The 18,829-nt window shown below is 41.2% G+C and overlaps 1 protein-coding gene across 1 annotated transcript in view; it reads left to right on the top strand.

The window, feature by feature from the left end:
• The window catches only part of SPOCK1 (SPARC (osteonectin), cwcv and kazal like domains proteoglycan 1), a 254,894-nt gene that overhangs the window by 227,239 nt on the left and 8,826 nt on the right, over positions 1 to 18,829 (top strand). Inside the window, exons 7-9 of the mRNA XM_015875879.3 lie at positions 10,646 to 10,762; positions 17,015 to 17,236; positions 17,821 to 17,883. Of these exons, the coding sequence (XP_015731365.2) occupies positions 10,646 to 10,762; positions 17,015 to 17,236; positions 17,821 to 17,883 (402 nt within the window). The remainder of the gene's footprint in view (positions 1 to 10,645; positions 10,763 to 17,014; positions 17,237 to 17,820; positions 17,884 to 18,829) is intronic.

The following is an 18,829-nucleotide window of genomic DNA, read 5'->3' as shown; positions in this document are numbered from 1 at the left end:
GTGAGGCAGCACTGCCTCCACAAGCTGTAAAAAAATGAGAAGTGAAGAAAGGTGAAGAAAGCAATTTCTGTTATTTAGTTTAGGATGTAACCATTGTGTTTTACTTCATCAGTTTTCAGAAACAAAACGGATAGTTTGGCACCACAGATACAGTGTTTATTCCAGTTAGTGGCTCAGCCCCCACGGATTACTCTGCAAATCATATTGCTCAGTTAATGCCCATTGCAAATGCTGTGTACCTGCTGAAGTGGTTCTTTTCCAGATGAAGGATTAACATTATAATCGAGGGAAACATTAAGGCCTGCTCAAATCAAATTATTCAGAACAGTCTTAATTGGTTTAATAGGTAAATTTATCCAGCTTCACATATAGGCTGTATACCATTAATTAGTATTACCAATACACAGTTTTACTCCTTTGGATTTGCTCATCCAGATTTAACACCAGTACTTCAAACCATTCCACAGATTACTTTTAAAGAACATTGATTATCAAACTTCCTGAGTCCTTTGGAGACCAAATTTATCAATCAAAGGGCACCCCTCTATTTGCCACACAGCAACCAGCTCTGCTGTCAGCTGCCCTGCAACCACATTAGCTAGCGTTACATTCCATGCAGAAATATGGTGAATGTAGCTTTACAGATACGGGCTATAATCAGTTATAATGCATGAAACTGGAAATTATTTTTAATCTTTTCTGTGTTTTATGCTTTTTAACTTAAGCACACAAAGCACCTTGTCAGTTTGTACCTTCCAGTAAAATAATGGGACTTAATGGGACTTTGATCCTTAAACGTAATGGCTGCTGCTTCTGAAAATGACAAAGATACTGTGCTGTTGTCTGTAAATATACAGGTATTCCAACATCCTGCTGTTAAGTAGTTTCCAGCTCTCTCATGAAGTAAAATAAGTATTAAAAGGACATGAATGTGCAAAGATATCCTTAAGGTTCATCCCAAGAACAGTCAAATCTAAAATTCATGAGACTGTTTTGGAAGGGAGACTGAATTATACATTCGGAGCCTGCAAAAGTGGAACTCTGCCTTCAGTTGCATCCAAATAAATTCAGAATTTTGGGATAGCAGAATCAGGCCCACATCCTGATATTAGTGCTCCATTTCTGCTCTGATTAAATAATTGTTCTGGAGAGCACCAATGAAGGCTGGCAGGCAGTGGGTCTGGAAGCAGCATACCAGCCCTACATGTAACCAAGTGCCATCAGCCCCCTCCCGGAGCTGCAGCCCCCTCCTTTCTGCAGGGACAGTTCCAGCTATTTAATTTTCTTCAGAGCAACTAAAGTTTAAATGAGATTCAGGTTGTTTTCAATTCTGCTTAATCCATCAGCAAGTAACCAGGCCTGAGAAAGAGTTCTCCTCCCATACAGGCTTTTCTCCTTTTCTTTGCTTTATTTTTTTTGCTCACAGACCTGCCTGTGCTTTGAGGAGATGATGATAATTGCTTCTACAAAGGCTTACAACCACCCTACAATATACTCTGTCAGCCCGGCCGCTCTCAAAGCTTTCTCAGCCACAGTTCCCAATCTGTCACATTATTTTGGAATAAATTCCTCTCACACAAGCCATTTTTATCCCTTTCAGAATTGCTCAGCTTACAGTTCTCATAATGCTGTAGGATGGTTTTTGATCTCCCTCACCATCGTTTTTGGGGGTTATTAAATATTTTAATAGCGCAAATATATATATATTTTTAAATCAAGATGTTTTCAATAAATCATATCCCTGAATACACAAAACTCAATCCTCCCTCTAAAGGCCTTTAAGTATACACAAATGAATATGAAGGACTGAGAACAGAATTGACTTTCCTTTAAGTGATTCTTCAAAATACACCTTATTGGGGATTTCTGCAACTGCTTTCCACACTTTATTCCTGTAGCATCTGACTGGCCAGGTGCTTCTCAGTATGTTCATCTCATATCTTAAGCAGCTACATGCTATAGGAGGTACTGCCATGGTAGATAAACAGTAGGTTTTTCAAGCTCTGTTTGTTTTTATGTAGAATCTTCCTTGACACTCAGCTTAGCTTGGCTGTTCTCTTTTTAATCCCAGAGAAGTTTGCTTGTGTGTTAGCAGTACCACAACTCTTCAGTCCAGGAGAAGAGACCAGAAGGCTGAAGCATCAACTCAGATGAGCTCACCTTGTTAGCAATTAAGCCACACCAAGTTCTGGAAGAGAAGACACCCTCTTTGCATACCCAGCAGAGGTCCCAGTACCTGAGGAAATCTCCTGCTGCTCACACACATGAGGCAGCCACCAGACCAGAAGCCAAACTTCTGTTTGCAGTGCACTTTCACCTTCAAAATCTCATGCAGTGAGAGCCATGTTGCTAAGTACATTTGTTAATGTGTTGTATTTGATGGAGCCAACTCAAACAAGTGTGTTTGCTGATGTATCAGTTGCAGTTCACTCCTGGGAAGCTGGTGGCACTTCCCTACTGTAAAACTGGTTCCAAAAATATCCTATTCAGACAGAAAATCCATTCAAATTTGATTCTCAAAATATGTTTCTGTACTAAAATTACTCCCTTGCTTCATTGTTTCCTATTGCCCTGAACACTTCATTACTGCTGTGTATTTCCTGGCTGGATGTAATGCATTTCTTGACTAGGTAAGGTGCAGTAGTACAGAGATAGCTCTGATTTCCTTCCAGGGGATCTTTGCAACCCACTGGGGAGCAGTGTTGTCTCATTTGCACTTTCTTATTGAATTTCAATCAGCTCTCCCAACCATTTTCTGGAAGAATTCCCGAGTGACATCTTCAAATAGTTGTAGCCCCATGCTGTCCAACAGCTCCTCATTTTCTCTTCTAGGGCTGTCTGTGTTTTCTCATTTGAGAATAATTCACCACATGACAACGTTTTGCATTAATGAAGCCCTGGTGGTATCAGATGTGGTAACATTCAATGGGGAACATGGAAAATAAGTACAAGGATATAAACAGCATAAAATAAAAATCAGCTGATGTGCAGAAAAGTTAATGAGGGGGAAAAATAGTTTCTGCCAGCATACGCTGACTCACAAGTGTCTCTCTCTCCATCCTGCCTAAGCATAGACAGATTGCATTTATCTTTCACTCTGCAAGGGTCCCTTAGGAAAATGGTAGATGGTGGGCTTCTGCAACAATGAAGTGAATCTCCTTAGTTGCTTTCTCTTTTTCTTGTATAGTAGAATACCAACCAGCCTCACCTGGTAGAAGGGTGTCTTTCTAATAAATTCCTGAGTCCAACAAGCAGATTTAGCCAGTGTCCCTAAGGCACAGGAGTGTCTGAGATGAGTGCCAGGTCACAGGGAGCAGTCAGTGTGCTCTCTGGCCTTCTGGAAACTCTGTGTGGTAAAATAAACATAGGCTATAAAACAGAGTGCTGCTTTTACATTTCTGTATTATATTCTGTACGTAGTGTCTATGATAGCAGTAGTGGTTGTTACCTTACAGTTCTCTAGCTTGAGCTTTACCTCCAGAATAGGCATCGGCCAGACCAGGACACAGTGGCATTTAGATCTTGCTAGCCATAAAAATAATAAATTTCCTCATGAGAGGAAACAAAAATAACAATTATTTGAAAGGTCCAGCAATAAACATAATACAGGTTGTCGTATGCTCTCTTCTTCCATTGCTATGCATTTGCTGATAGAAACATGCTCTCCACTGATTTGGCTGGAAGGCAGAGTGAGCAGGGATGTGCCAAGGAGATGAATCCTGAAATCCAGTTCCTTTTGTGAACAGGAGATCTAACATGGAGTTTTTTTTGCACTGGTTGTAAGGACTGCTAAGGATCGAACCTATTGCTCTTTGCTTCTGTTTGCAGTTGTTTGCTCAGTAGCGTATGCTTAAGCTCTGTAATACCCACATCTACCTGACATGTCCTTGTGTGCTGCTTTCCTAAGATGAACGTATTGAGCATGACAATCATACAACAAAGATTGCTTGGAAATCTAATTCTGGATTTCTGGACTTGGTTTTTTTTGAACTTACCCTTTTCCAAAACCTCATTTTCCGCCTCCCTTTTCATTTCTTCCACAGTTTTCACATTTCAGTCAGCCCTGGCTCCTGCTGGTGTCCAACGTGCTACAGCCACGCATCCATTCCCCCCTTAAAAACATCAAAGTTTCTCACTAGTGCTTCTAGAACTAGAAACAGAAGCTACTCTTGAGTTGTTTTAATGGTTGACAAAGAAGTGAGTAATTCATTGGAGAACCACTGTAAGAGAATCTATTTGCATATACAGCATAAAAACATAGGTTGCAATTAAATACATTATTTCTGGTCAGAGAGAAAGAATTGTATTTAACTACTTAGGTATTTACTGCAGAAATCCTGGAAAGTAAGGGCAAAAAAAATGAGGGAAACAAATGGTGAAAATGTTTTACTTTTTGGAAAACAATAATAAAATCAGAGAGCTCATTAATTATAATTTAAAGACATTTACAGAGATGGAGTAGTAGTGTAAGGAGGTAAGCAGTTTTATCCTTAGGAGCCATTGAAAAATCCACGCATGTCAAAGGAATGGTCTCAATAATGAATGTTTACGTGTTTACTACGGCACTTTACAAAAATAATCTGCTGCCATTATGTTTTCCAACTTAGATTCTTCTGTGATTGCACAAATCTCGGTAAAAATTGCATTTAATTTCACACATAGTCACATTTTCAACCCATTTGTGAGCAATGCTGCATGTGCCTCAGTTCTAACATAGATGTTCTGTGATGCCATTTTGAATTTTTTCTCTCTATATATTCTTTTAATTCTTCTGGCTGTTGCCTTCCCGTTCTGATGGAACATAAATAGATCTGCCCGTTTCTTCATAAATACTGTCAAATGTCTAATTTTACTACCTGAGTTTTGCACTTTCAAGCTCAAGGCCATTTTCATTATGGAAACCAGCAGCTACCCTTATCATCAGCAGCCCAAGCTATTTCACACTGTTGTAACTCAGAACAATTTACCAGAGATTGGAATCTAAAATTTCTGTTCAGCTCTAGAAAGTAGAGCAAAACAACTTCCTGGATCAGTAAAACTTCAGGTTGTCTTTAAGTCTTTCAGCTGTGCATTTGGAGGGTTCATACCAAACACTTCCATCTAATATTCAAATGTGACCATTTGAGTATTCAGTTACCTCATTTGAAACCCAGCCAGGTTTGTTTCTACTCATAATTCCTTATTTAGTCATTCAAACACCTGAAAGCACAATGCCTGCTAAGCTGCTTGTACTAAAGCCAGGTACCGATGGCAGCCTCCCATGGGCTCTAAGATGCAGGTAACAAGTGCTGCTTTAAATTCAAACCAACATTCTGTTTTTCTAAGTGCAAGGACAGCCACTTACACACATTGGCTGGGCCAATGTTTGACAGGTCCCAACTAAATACAACTGGAACACTTTCTTTGAGACAGCACCAAATATGTCGGACGCACCCATAGCATTGCATGATGTCTGTGTCTTCCATATAAAGGACATTTGTTCAGTACAGTCTCTGTAAAATGGGGTGGAAGGAAGAGAGGCATAAGGAGAGATGATGATGCCTACCGACTTTATCACTCAAAGCACAGCATGAACTGGAAAAGTCATTCCAAGTAGACAGGTTTCTTTTTTCAGCGGATATAATTCTGTCTATTCCTAAATTCAGGTAACGTAGCAGAATTTGAATGAGGACATTAGGATGAGCTATCAGGTGGAACCCAGGAGGCTAAACCATGCAGGTGATGCTACTTTAGTTAGTAGCTGACATGGCCAAAAACCTCAGGAAAGAGGCAGCTCCCACACGTCTTCCTGACCGGTTCTGAGTGATCCCCAGCACCAGCATACTTTGGGTGTATTTAAAGTGAACCTCCAGTCTTCCTAAGCACCTAACAAAGATGAACTCCTCAGGGTTTTCACAATTAATGCGAGCACAAAAGGGACTAGCATTAAGTACTACAAAAACAGATGTATACTTTGCCTGCAGCTTTAGAGAGCGAGCTTTGTAGCTCTCAATCTTTGTTTATACAGTTCTAGCTGAGCCTTGTGTTTTAAATGTACTGTTTTAAGGGAGCTTCAGATCAAAGCCTATTTTGTCTTCACGATAACTCAGCTGCTCCTGTAATCATCTCAGAGTCAGAACTGCAGGATCTTGGCATCTGCTGCTTTATTGATAAGATGAGGCAAAGCAAGTGACAGCAGGATCAGGGGTGGTTATCAGCATAGGTGTCATCCCTATGGAAGAATAGCCACAGAATACCAAAAACACAGTACGAGCAATATACCCACCTAGAACTTTGTCATGAAGCATTGATGATCATAGGAGAAATTTCAAATAAAAGACCTTCATTTTTTGAACCATCAAGGCATTCTTTTAATGAAGAACGATGAAATGTTTGTGCAGGTCATTCCTGCCACAATTGCATCACCAGAACACGTCAGATAAAACCCGTGGAGTCATCTACAGGTCACACACAGGAGTGTAGGTTATATGCATGTGTGTACCACATGTGAAGTGGAGTGTTAACACGGTGCTGCATTTATCTCGATGTTTGCTTTCAAATCAGCTCCTGCAGCAGCAGTTGCTGCTCTGTGTATTTTGCATGACTGGGAGCACAGCCACTTTGATGCATGAAAGCTGGCACAGTCTTTTCTTACTTCAGTTTTAAAGCTTGCTTCAGTAATCCAAACACATTTAGAAGCCATTACAGATGGATTAAATAAGTTGACTTACACAGTAGAGAGAAAAGCATAATTAAAATTGCTATATTTTCTATATTGTTTTACAAAGATAATATAAAATTAGTATAAAAGACGACCATTATTTTCTGTCAATTTCTGCACTGCTATACACTTATATCAATCCTTTTCAGTAGTTTTATTGCGGTGTTTTAAGCTATATGCATTTTACCATATTACTTTGCACCTGACTGTCATTTTAGATAGTCTTCAAAAATGCAAAAGCAAGACTTTTTTTTTCTTTTCTTTTGAATTATTGACACTATGTCTGTCCTGTTTCTAAGCAGAGGAATAGAATATCAGCGTTGGGCGATGTCATGCTGGTTTGTGTAATATTTCACAATACACGTTTTAATCAAAGCTAAATGGACTTGTCCTCCAGGCTTGCAGCACAAATGACTGAACTGCTTGTTACAACTAATATGTCTGACAAATACAACAACTATTTTTCTGCTTCTGAGCCAAACAGCGATCAAGGCCAGCCTCTATTGATGCATCTGTTCCCTCTTGCTGCTCAGGGTAAGCCATGTCTGAAATTTCAGACTTTGGGTTACAATGGGTTACTCTCTTGCAGCACTTTCCATTCCTTATTCACATGTTCCATATCAGGAAACTTGCATCTTTTAAAGACAGAGGCTCAGAATTAGTGACATGTTCTCTAAGCTGAATTCTGCCACCAGATCAGTTTTCTTTTGCATAGAAAGGGCACTGACTTCCATAGCTAAATATGCCTTTTACGAAGCTTTTATTTTCATTCTGTTGAAAATTTCTCTGCATTTGCAGTTTTCTTTCTTCTACAGCACAGAATATAGCCCAGCTCCCAGGGAATGTTGACAGGCTGCACATTGGCATCCAGGGAATAGGAAATTTCCTTCTCAGTCTTTACCCATGAGACTATTTAGTGTTGTAAAACAATAATGTGAACCCAAATGGCCAGTCTGTCCTCATTTAATTGGTACAAATATTGTAGAGCCTGGATGAATGATGACAACAATTGGAATGGTAATGATAAGGCAACAGATTCATGCTGGAGAGGTGAATGATAACTGAGACATGAAATGATATAGAACAGGTTACACACACTCTGTGAGGCTGGTTGCATAGCTTTCTTATTGTGAAGCACAGAGTAATGTGTCACTGTAACTTCCTTTCTGTACCATATCATAGACTTCTTGCTTGTCATTCAGGACCAGAATATTATGGCAGCAGTCCAGATACTGAAGCAATAATGTACTTCCTCACCATCAAGTTTTGCTTAGAATTACCTGCAGTGTGAATTACAAGGCTTGTTTTGTAAATGGCTGGAGAGTGTACTGTATTGTATTGCTAGGCTGGAGTAAAAATGGGTGTGAGAGAACATTCTGTATTGATTTAATCTTATGCTTCTACAAGTAAGTTCAGCTTTAATGTTGATTTGTGGCACTCAGCACTTCAGTCCCTCCCTGAAAGATTGAAATTAAATACTGTATTGTTAATTTTCACAACCAATGTGTATAGATTAGTATCTGCAGTGCTGAAAAAGTCCATAATGGAAGCATACCTATAAAAACCCAAGCTTTTACAGCATGCTAATGGCTTTCCATCAGGTCACATTAATGTTTTCTGCTTGATGAAAATGGGTATTTAGCAACAATGCTTTTGGTTTGTTAGGAATAAATAACTACTGGAACAATTGCTTCACCCTTGGGAATAAATCTGCACTTTCAATGCTTGCTGTTAAATCACTCCATGATTTAGAATGATTCATAGTGGCTGCAGATTCAGGTCTGAAGGATTTGGTTGGATCCAGCAGCACATGCATCCTCCTCACACATTCACATTGCCTTCGCTCAGAGAAGTGACAGATCCGTCTGCTCCTCACAGTCAAAGTCATGGGCTACGCAACAGATGTCATCAAAGCACATCAGCAGTGAGGGATGAGAATTAGCACTGCGTGAGGACGTGATGGCAGCAGGCTGGTAAGGCAGAACTGTCAGTGATGTCATTAACAAGGATAAAGTCTGGTGTTTTTTCCCATTTGAAAGGTGCAGAGAATGAATTGAAGCCAAATTCTCTTATCTCAAAGAAAATACACACCGCAGTGGAAATGCATATTTGCATATGCTTGCACTGTGTCTTCCTCACAGCAGTAGCTTTTAAAATGGGTGTTGACAGTTGACTGGACAGACTTCAGTTGCTGGAGCAGAGCTATGAAGAGCTTCTTCCCTTGGAGTTTGTCTTCATCCCAGATTTTTTAATCAGTGCCTCGAGTCATGCCAATATCCATATTGTCTGCAACCTACATATTCTCTCCATAAAGATCTTCAAATAGCAAGGGACTCATTATCACATCCACTCTGCCTACAACCCTATTCTTCTCATCTGAGAAATGTTACTTGAAACTTCTATTAATAGTAAAATAGTACACTTTTATACTGTATTTTTCATGAAGAGTGTCCTTAAAAATGCTTTATAACTCAAGCTGATGCAAATTTATATAGGAGGCTCTTAGATCTGGGGCTGCTCAGAGCTCTGCTTCCTCATTGCCTGATAACCAAAGGGTTTTACCACCAGAAATAAATACTCAGTGCTGATTTGTATATATCCAGCTGGAGTTTGGGCCTGATGATGTCAAACTGATGCCCTCTGAATGAAGTGTCTCAAATTTTGTGTCCTGAAACAAACAGGGAATGATTAGAGACTTCTGAAAATACTCAAATGCAATGACTAGAATAGTATGGTGAGGTAGAAAGGCAGGATCTTTTCAGCCGTGCATGGTAGCATTGAAATTAATAAAAGAAATGGGAAATAATACTTTCATGTGCAGAAGAAAGCACGATGGAGGACATGAAATGCCTGTAAAGAAACTTAGCTGAACTTGGCATTACATTTTTGCAGTCTTTAAAGAAATTTATTGTCTGGCGCGTATAAGTGTTGGTACCTGTTATTTCTGACCCCAAAACTACTGAGAGCAGACTCACGGCAACCATGAGATTTTGGCACGTTCATGGCCATCATTGGAGCAGTGAGTTTCACATGAGATGACAAGTGTGTGGGACTCAGCTGATCCCCAGGAAGGCAGAAGAAGGAATATGATGAGGTGCAGTGAATTGGAGAAGACATATTGTGGCTTGCCTTGTGAAGGATATCTGCCTCTGTGGCATAAAATCTTGCTTTGTACTGCACAGCAGGAATAACAGAATTGCCCGAGCATGTGAATTTTAAACACTAAATATGATACAAAAACATTTTTTTCTGACAGGAACTGGTGACTAATGCAGCTTTTTGCCTAAAAAATATTTGCTTTGGATGGACATTAATCTCTTGGCAAAAAAGAAAAATCTGGAAATAAAAAATAGGTATTTCTCAATAAAAGAAGGAAAAGAGCTGTTTTACCCAGCTAAGAAAATGGAACTGACAGCCTTCAGAGGTGGCAAAGTCCCATTTAAAGTACGACTAGAGCAGCGTGACAGCTTTCTTTTATATGTAGATAAAGAAATAAACGTATTTCCTATAGCTGTGATAATGGCACTATACTAAGTCAAATGTGGTTATAAATTACTCCGAGCATCTTGTTCAAGTGGGATGAGAGAGAACGTCCCTCCTCCCCATCTGTCTGGCTGATATTTTTCTCTGAAATCCTAAAAGGTGAAAACATTTAAGTTAAACAGTCACATCGCTCTGATGGAAATCCTGCAGATAGCTCGTGTCACTGCTCCCATTGCAAATCACATCAGCTACCGAGGACAAACTCGAATAAAACTTTTAACTCATTGCGATTTCCATTTTCTTTTTAACTTGCATCCTTTTCCCCAGCCTTCTCTTTTACTTCAGGGCTCTTAGTTGGAAGGAGTTTACAACCATAATTAAACAATATTTTTTCCATCAGAATATCTGCTGTCAGTTTCTCTGCTGTTTCTCTTGACTGGGTCTGATTTGTTCTTTTTCCAGCTTGCACGGACAAGGAATTGAGGAGTCTCGCTTCGCGACTCAAAGACTGGTTCGGTGCTCTTCATGAGGATGCAAACCGTGTCATCAAGCCAACGAGCTCGGAGACGGCACAAGGCAGTAAGAAAATACCTTTCCAGTTAACACTGATGTTGCAGGCAGCTTCCCAGCCTGGAAGAGCTGATCACAGCTGCTGGTGCCACAATGTCATGTCAGGCAGGTGCCAGCAAGTGAGCAGTTTCACAGGGGAGCTGATCCTGCAAATAAATAGCTGCACTGTTGTCTGCAGGAGCTGCAGTTATTCTGTGCTCTCTCTCTGGCCCCAAGTACTCTAAAAATTGGCAGTCAGAGTCAAGAGAGACCTGTACAAGTTAGCCAGGCAAATAACTGGGACCAAAGACTACCGAGGTCACATCTATACTGGTAAATAAAGCTGCTCAGGGAGTTCCTCAAGCCCTGAGGTTAGCTGGCATTATATAGTTTGTGTCTGTACAGAAAACTCCCTGACCCTCCAAATCAGTGCAGCTGTCCCTAGACACTTCTTGGGGATGGACAAGGGTCTCTGCTTGTCCTGACGTCTGTGCCCAGGGGCATGTGCCAGAAATACAGCACACCAGCAAACAGAGGATTATGCTAAAGCTGAGAAAGACCCATTTTAGATTTTATTTTACCATTTCTTGCTAATGCTTTGTGGAAGAAAAAGAAAAACAATATCCACATAGTAACCGCAGAGATGGAGTAGCTAAATGGTGTGGAAAGCTGGAATCTGTTGTGTCCCAGGTATTTAATAACAGCATCTTTGCTTCCTTTGATGATTTATTTTTTAAAGAAATGAAGAAAATGAACATTTTAGAGGACATTTACTCTCTGTGGGTTAAGCCAACATGACTGATTTTGATGTCATTTACCCACCAGGGAAAGGAAAGATTCAGATAACAGCAGCAAAAGAGGTCATCTTCATCAGGGAGCAGATGTGAATTTATTTTCTGTAAGGACTCATTAATCCTTTTAAACAGCATGTCCCAAATCACAGGGGCCTTGGGTTACAAAGTAGGATGCTCAGGTTTTATCTGTCTGTGTGACTCACCTTCAGCTAACTGCCCTCATTGTCTGGGGTGAGCTGCTTAAAACTGGGGGTCCACACACACACAATTTCAAGGATTCGGTCAACTGCTCCTTTTATTTCTCTTCTCACCCTTACACTCAGTTGCACAGTAGTGTGGGACTGGAGAGGCTGAACATGCAGCAGAGCTGACTTAGCATGTTGGGGTAAGCATTTGCTGATGCTCCATGTCTGTACTTCCACTCCTGTGCTACTTTTGAGTTTGTGTATGTAGCAGAAATGCTAAGCCATGGGCTGAAGCAGTGATGGAGCACCTGGTGGGAAGGCAGGGCCAGCCCAGGGGAGCTCAGGTGCATGCGGTGTACCTGAGTGCCTAGAAGGGGTGGGGCTGGGATTCACCCCTTCCCAGCCCTCATTTAAGGGCTGGCAGTAGAGGTGAAGGTATCTCCTTGGAGATTCCTGTGTATCTGAGGCCTTGTAAAGGTAAGCAGGTTTTCTTCTTTTGTTTCTGTGTTTATGGTTGTTGTACTGGGGCTTATGCTTATTTGCTGCAGCCTAGAATTGTGCCACCCTTCTATTATTGCTGTACTTTCCATCATGTTATAGCATTAGAGTGTAGCAAGAAATTGCCCTTCCTAAAGTAACAGGTTTCACCCCAGGCTGTACTGCTCAGAACTATAAGCAAACTTCCTTAATATCATGTAACTGCATTTTAAATGTAGGTGAGAAAGTTTGCGTAGACTGTGCCTTATTTTCTCATCAGTTCCTTTCTTAGGATAGTATTTTAAGTCAGTGTCTTTAAAAGCATGTGTCCTACATATTTCTTAAACATTCTCATCTGTAAAGGAAGCTGAACAGTAGCACAAAAAGACAACTGGATGTGCAGCCAATTACAGCTTCAAGATGTGAATCCCCTTCAGACCCCAACAACTGAAGATGCCAGAGATAGAAAACTTTTTCTTGAGTCCTTCATGCCCAGAAGCACATAAAGTCTTGTTTCATCAGCCTTTCAAAAGGCTGCTTCACATGCAGATGGCCCCTGAGCTGCTCAGGAGGAGCTTAACAAAGGCCAAAGACTAGCACCATCCCTAAAGGTGATGGGTGTTTTTTGCTGAAGCAATTTCAGTAAGAAACTTTCCTGGTAATTCAGCAGTGTTTGCTGTGATTCACAGAGGAGCTGTTATCTCTTTGCAGTTCAGTTGTATTCCTGGCAGCACCGCTATGAAAGGCTGCATTAATGATCTTAAACACTTGATTTCAACAATGTCTGTTTTCAGACTGTTGGCTTAGTTTGGTGTATTTTCTTATTTTATATGTGTGAATTGGAGGTGGAAAAAACACAACAAGAAACTTTCTGAGTTCAGATGCCCAAATCTTCTCTAAATTCCACAGAACTTAGGCTTGTTTTTCTTTTTAAGAGATTGCAGTCGTTTTCTGGAATGGGTCTATATGTGCCAAATCTGCTCCAGTTCTCTGTGGAAGCCCTGAAAATAGACACAGTGTATGGACTGCAGGATCCGCCTTCCTTTAACATCAGCTTCGGGCACTTGTAAGGATGAAAGGCATCTTAAATAAGGCTCAAAATTCAAAATGGAGTTCATATATCCAAACTGAAAGGTACATCCCTGTGAATTGTGGCAAACAGGACACATGTGGTTCTGGAAGTCCACTCTGATGCACACCTTGTCCTCTTTACTGCTCTGTATGTCCTCCTTTGCTCGCCAGGCTGGTTACTTCATTAAACCAAACTGGTTTGGTTGTGCTTGTAGAGTGTTTAAGGCATATACATATACCCTCAAAGCAATCCATTTTGGGAATGCCCCTGTGGCAGTAAGAGAACAGATGGTGGGAAGCAATGACGAAGATGCCTTGGACACATCAGCTGTCTAGAGGAGGTGATCCAGCAGAGATTTCTCTATGCTACATTAAATTTTCAGGTTGTTACTGAGTGTAAATAAGTTCTTAGAGTATATTAATTTCACCCCTAGGTGAAGAAAAAAGGGTTGGGTTGTTGTTTTTACTCAGCTGAAAAGAAAGGGGTAAGGGTGAGTCATTGTGCTTTACATCTCCAGCCTTCATTCAATGTGCTATCTGCGAGATCCCAACAAAGCACTGCAGTCAGGGAGCTCTGTTTTCCAGTCTTTGTGCAACTGAAATCTCTTCAATAAATAATATCAGTAACTCAGGGACATGCTTTGAAACAAGAAATAATAAAACTAATTAGGTACTAAGATCAGGTTCAAATTGCTCCTGAGCCTGTTGATAATTCATAACGTTCCCAAGTTATATCTGGATAGTTTCTTTAGTTGGAGTGGGAGTTGTTTTTCTTGTACTAAGATTAATGCAATATAAAGGATCTTTTCTAGGGAACATTTCTTCTCCTCCTTCCTTTATTTTAAGTGATAGGGGAAATTAGGTTAATTATTCCCCTGCTGGTTTAACTCTAGTATACTTTAATAAAATAAATCTGGCTCATGTAAGTCAGCTCTTGAAGAGGGAAAATAATTTTATGTGCCATGAGGTGTGTTTATTTTTAATTATGATTTTCCCTTAAAGTTTTCTAAATTTAATTCTGTTTTAATGCAGAGAAGGTGGAGCACTGTAAGAATTAAGGGGACACTGAGACTTTCTCATATAGGTCACCAGTGTGAATTCCTTCCAGAACTGTAGTGACTGAAGGTTTTTAGGGTGCAGTCAGTCAGAATGGGAAGTGCAATGGTTTCAATCCAGGTCCCAGTGATGAGGTGTCCAGATGAGGGTGACCAACACAACTGACACTAATTGGCATCTGTGTTGGCAGCCTCTGCTGGCAGCAGGATTATGAAGCCTTCTCCGTTCTCTTGCTTTTCACCATAGGAAGTGTAGGGCTGAGCTGATGCTGCTGATAGGTCAGGTCTGCTGTGGTAGAATTCCAGCCTGTGAACTGAGCACTCAGCTGACTACAGCATTACAGTATGTGGTTTATTTCATCCCATATATTGCATCATATTTGTTGAGAGGTGTGTTCTATGACTCCAAAAAGATGCTGAGCATCACTTGGTCTCAGTCTGATGGCACACAATGCTCTCCCAGGGAAGCACTGAGAACCACCTTCCAGAAAGCTGCCTGGGCTGCTTGCTAAGGCAGAACCTCCATATTGCTGGGTTAGGACTTCGCTACACCCAACAGTTCACAGATAGCAGCTTTTACCCAGAGATAGTGTGAAGTGGAGGTAGACACTGCTATTCACTTTCAGCCACATGCTGAAGGACAATTAAAGAAATGGCTTTTTCACTAATAATAACCTTGTAGCTGAGGGCTCTCTATTGCACTTACTGCTTTAATATTTAAAGACTTCCAACCCATGCTGCCTAATATGCAGCGCAGCCTCTTAATAAACCTCATCTGGAACTCTGGTGGCAGGAGTGAAAGCTCCCTTGTTTACAGGAAATTACAATCAAAACCTTGTCATCTAATGTAATTCACTGTCTTCGTAAGTGACCTTTCATGATAGTATCTTGCATCCAAGCCTTGATGGTATGTTACAGAGCAGCTTCATGTTCACATTGCTCACCATCCAGTGATCTGCTCCAACATCTCAATGCTGAGGGTGTGCTGTGGTGGTATCCTTGTGTGTATGTTGTACACACAGATTAAGAATTCCAGAAGGGAGCATGCACCCCCACAAGGCATTGGCCACCACCCAGCCCTGTGCCTCTGAGCTCTGTTAAGGCCAAGTCAGGGTTCTGAAGGCAGTTCACTCAACAAGAGATTGCACAGTGACCAAATCCTACTTGTCTTCTTTGGATGAATTAAATGATTGAAGTGAACTGTCCTAATTGCTTCAGCAAGGTAACCAGGCTCTGTCCCTACCCCTAGTCATACAGCCTTTTTCTTTTCCACAGTGCTCAAACTCAATTAGATAATATTAGAGGAGATAACAGCACAAAAATGTGATGAAATGTTCAGCATGATCTCTCTCTTTCCTGCCTGTACTGCCTCTAGCCCTGGGGAAATAGTGTTACCCTCTTCCTTTCTCTGAGAAACATGTATTATAAATGACATAAACCTTCCCATTAGTTAACCCTTCTGATTGTTCTCCATGTCACTGACAACCTTCAGCTGCAGTTGCATACAAAGCACACAGCTTCCAGCACAAAGCGCTGCCCTCCTTTGGATTCATGCTTAAAAATAGCAGGTAGGCTGCAGAGTCTGGACAAACTGTCAGCGTGATTCCAGCAACATCTTAGGTTTCACATTAACAAAGCAGCATCTAGAAATGGGACTTGACACTTACAGCACAGAAGGCTAAGCCTGACCTCATTCAGTGAAAGATGCAACAAAAGGAAAAAGCCCATCAGGCTGCTTCACGTGGCCCATAGCAGAATGAATGGTGCCCAGGCATGCTGTGCAGTGTGAGCACATGGTGCCTGGGTAGGAGGTTCAGGTATGCCTTGTGCACATAAATCCTCAGCCAATGTATGCATGTCCTTGCTAAAACTGAGATCCTTATTCTGAGATTTATAAGCACTAGATAACAAATGTACTCTATTGCATCATAAATAATTTGGAAATTAATCCATGTTTGCACCAAGCATTAAAAATGCAGTGGCGGCGTGGATTTATAATGCTCTGTCTTGGTTGTGTAAGTAGGCAATGCCACTGGTTTTGTGGAGACTGCAAAATACTGACACGTGCATCTCATATACATTGTGGGTATCCATATGCATGACTTGGCCTTCCGGTGGTACCGCTGCTGTTGCAGTCTTTTAAGGCTTTGGGCTATTAAAATGAATGATGGTGATGGTTTCCAAAGTGCTGGAAGAGCAGAATCCTGTTTTGCTGCACAGTCCTGGAGTAGGCAAGGACAAACAGTGCAATGTGGTGTGTAAGATCTCATGCAGCTCCATGGAGCTCCCAGCTGAAGCAAGGCCATCCTTCAAAGGTGTTCAAGCAAAAGAGATGCCTCTTCTTCCCCATGACTCCCTGCAACAGCTCACAATTCAGGTCAAAGCATGTTGTTCACTGCCAGTGGCAGGGTTCTGAAGAGAGAAAAGCTTGTTTGAGAGGTGGAAGGTGAGAGTATGCTAGGAAATAAGTTGATCAGGGAACTAGGAACAGATCTTGGAAACAGGATTTAAACTGCATTTGGACTCAGCCTGGAAAACAGAGTAGAAGCAGTTCAGTCTGAGAATTTTGTTCTGGTTTGACCAAGACAGGATAATGTTCAGAGTCCAAAAAAATAATCAGGATGCCTTTGGCTTAGCAGTGATTGCTGTGCAGCAAGCATGCTGGGATTCAGCTGGGGTTATTTGCTTGTCTTCTTACAGGATTTGACACCAGCATCCTTCCAATCTGTAAGGATTCCTTAGGCTGGATGTTCAACAAACTTGACATGAACTACGACCTGCTGCTGGATCCCTCAGAGATCAGTGCCATTTATCTCGATAAGTACGAGCCATGCGTCAAACCTCTCTTCAACTCCTGTGACTCCTTCAAAGATGGAAAGCTTTCCAACAATGAGTGGTGTTACTGCTTCCAGAAGCCAGGTGGTGAGTTGTACAATTTGCTGTACAAAGAGTTGTTTGGGTCTCCCAGAGTTTAAGTTTTGATTGACCTCCTTATAGGGTAATTGGTAGTCAGTTGCATTACAGAGCTCGTGTCTCTAGCTCTGGTGTAAAAGGGCATTGTGTAACAATGTTTAATGTCACAGATGATCTATATTAACGTTCCCTGATGATTAAAACAAAGCAGTACTAAGTGCCAGCAAACAGTTTAGAAATAGGCTCTATTGCTAGTAGAAAGCTTAAGAACATACTCCCTTATTAATGCAGGAACTATTAGCAAATAAAAAATTAGAGGCCTGGCAGTTTGTCAGTGTGGTGAAAAGAAAGAAAAAACAGTTTAACACTGAAACTGGCCCTCAAACTCTTTTTTCAAACACAGTGTGTTGCAATTACTTTTTTTTTAATTAGTAGAGCTAATGACATAAATTTGTTTTGCCGTACAGTACCAGCATATGGGCCTCCTTCATTCCCAGGTGTACCATAGACTACATTTCATGTCAGCAGTGAATCCAGTCATTAGATTCTGTCCTGTACCATCTGGAAACTGATTCTCATACATTATATTTTAGGTCTTCCTTGCCAGAATGAAATGAATAGAATTCAAAAGCTCAGTAGAGGGAAAAGTCTGCTGGGTAAGTTCGATTACTTGCCATTCATTTACTCAACTAATTAAAGCTTCTGTGATTATTGTAACTTTATATGCAGTAATGGTTTTTCAATTAGAGACTAATGTTTTGAATCAGGAATGTGTACCACAGAGTTTAGACCTGACACTATGAAATTAAACAAATCGTGAGATAGCAACATACAGAACAGATGTCAGCATGGCAACAGGTTCAGAACTAATTTACAGCTGACCAGAAATATTAAACCTCATCTGAGCAGAGCTTAATATTGCCCTCATCAACTGGCAGGGCAGCACTAAGCACAGAGGCTGCTTGATACTCATCCTCACATCTTTGATTGAAGGGGCAACAGTTCATAGCCAGTGTGTTTGTGGTATCTTCCAGTTATGGCACAACACAATGCATACCTTGGGACTCAGTTTTGTTTAATGTTTAAAAGCATTTCAGTGTATTCTGTATGTGTGACACTCAGACCAAGTCTATGATTACAGGGACTTGCATCATCTTTGAGCATGGAGCATTCTGGTGGGATGCGCTAAGCTCTGATAGAATCATAGAATATCCTGAGTTAGTTAGAAGGGATCATCACATCTAGCTCCTGGTAGTGGCCAGTCCCCCTCTCTGCCCACTGCTGGGAGCCTGTAATTGAAATACTGAGTCACAACCTGAACCAGTGATCGAGGACCTGGTGGGAGGGCAGAGCCAGCCCATGGGAGCTCAGGTGCATGCAGTGCAGCTGTGTGACTGGAGGGGATGAAGCCAGGATGCATCCCTTCCCAGACCTCATTTAAGGGTTGGCAGTGGAGGTGAGGGCACCTGCCTGGGGATCCCTGTGCACTTCAGACCTTCTAAAGGTAGGCAACTTTTTTTCTTTCCTTTTTCCCCTTTGTTTCAGTGGCCATAGCTGCTGCATTTGGGCAGCCAAGACTTAACTGCCCTCCTACCATCACTG

This window comes from Coturnix japonica, unplaced genomic scaffold (genome assembly GCF_054131305.1).
Source record: "Coturnix japonica strain WE unplaced genomic scaffold, WE-NBRP24 Scf048, whole genome shotgun sequence".
NCBI lineage: Eukaryota > Metazoa > Chordata > Aves > Galliformes > Phasianidae > Coturnix > Coturnix japonica.
This window is presented reverse-complemented; position numbering and strand designations above follow the sequence as displayed.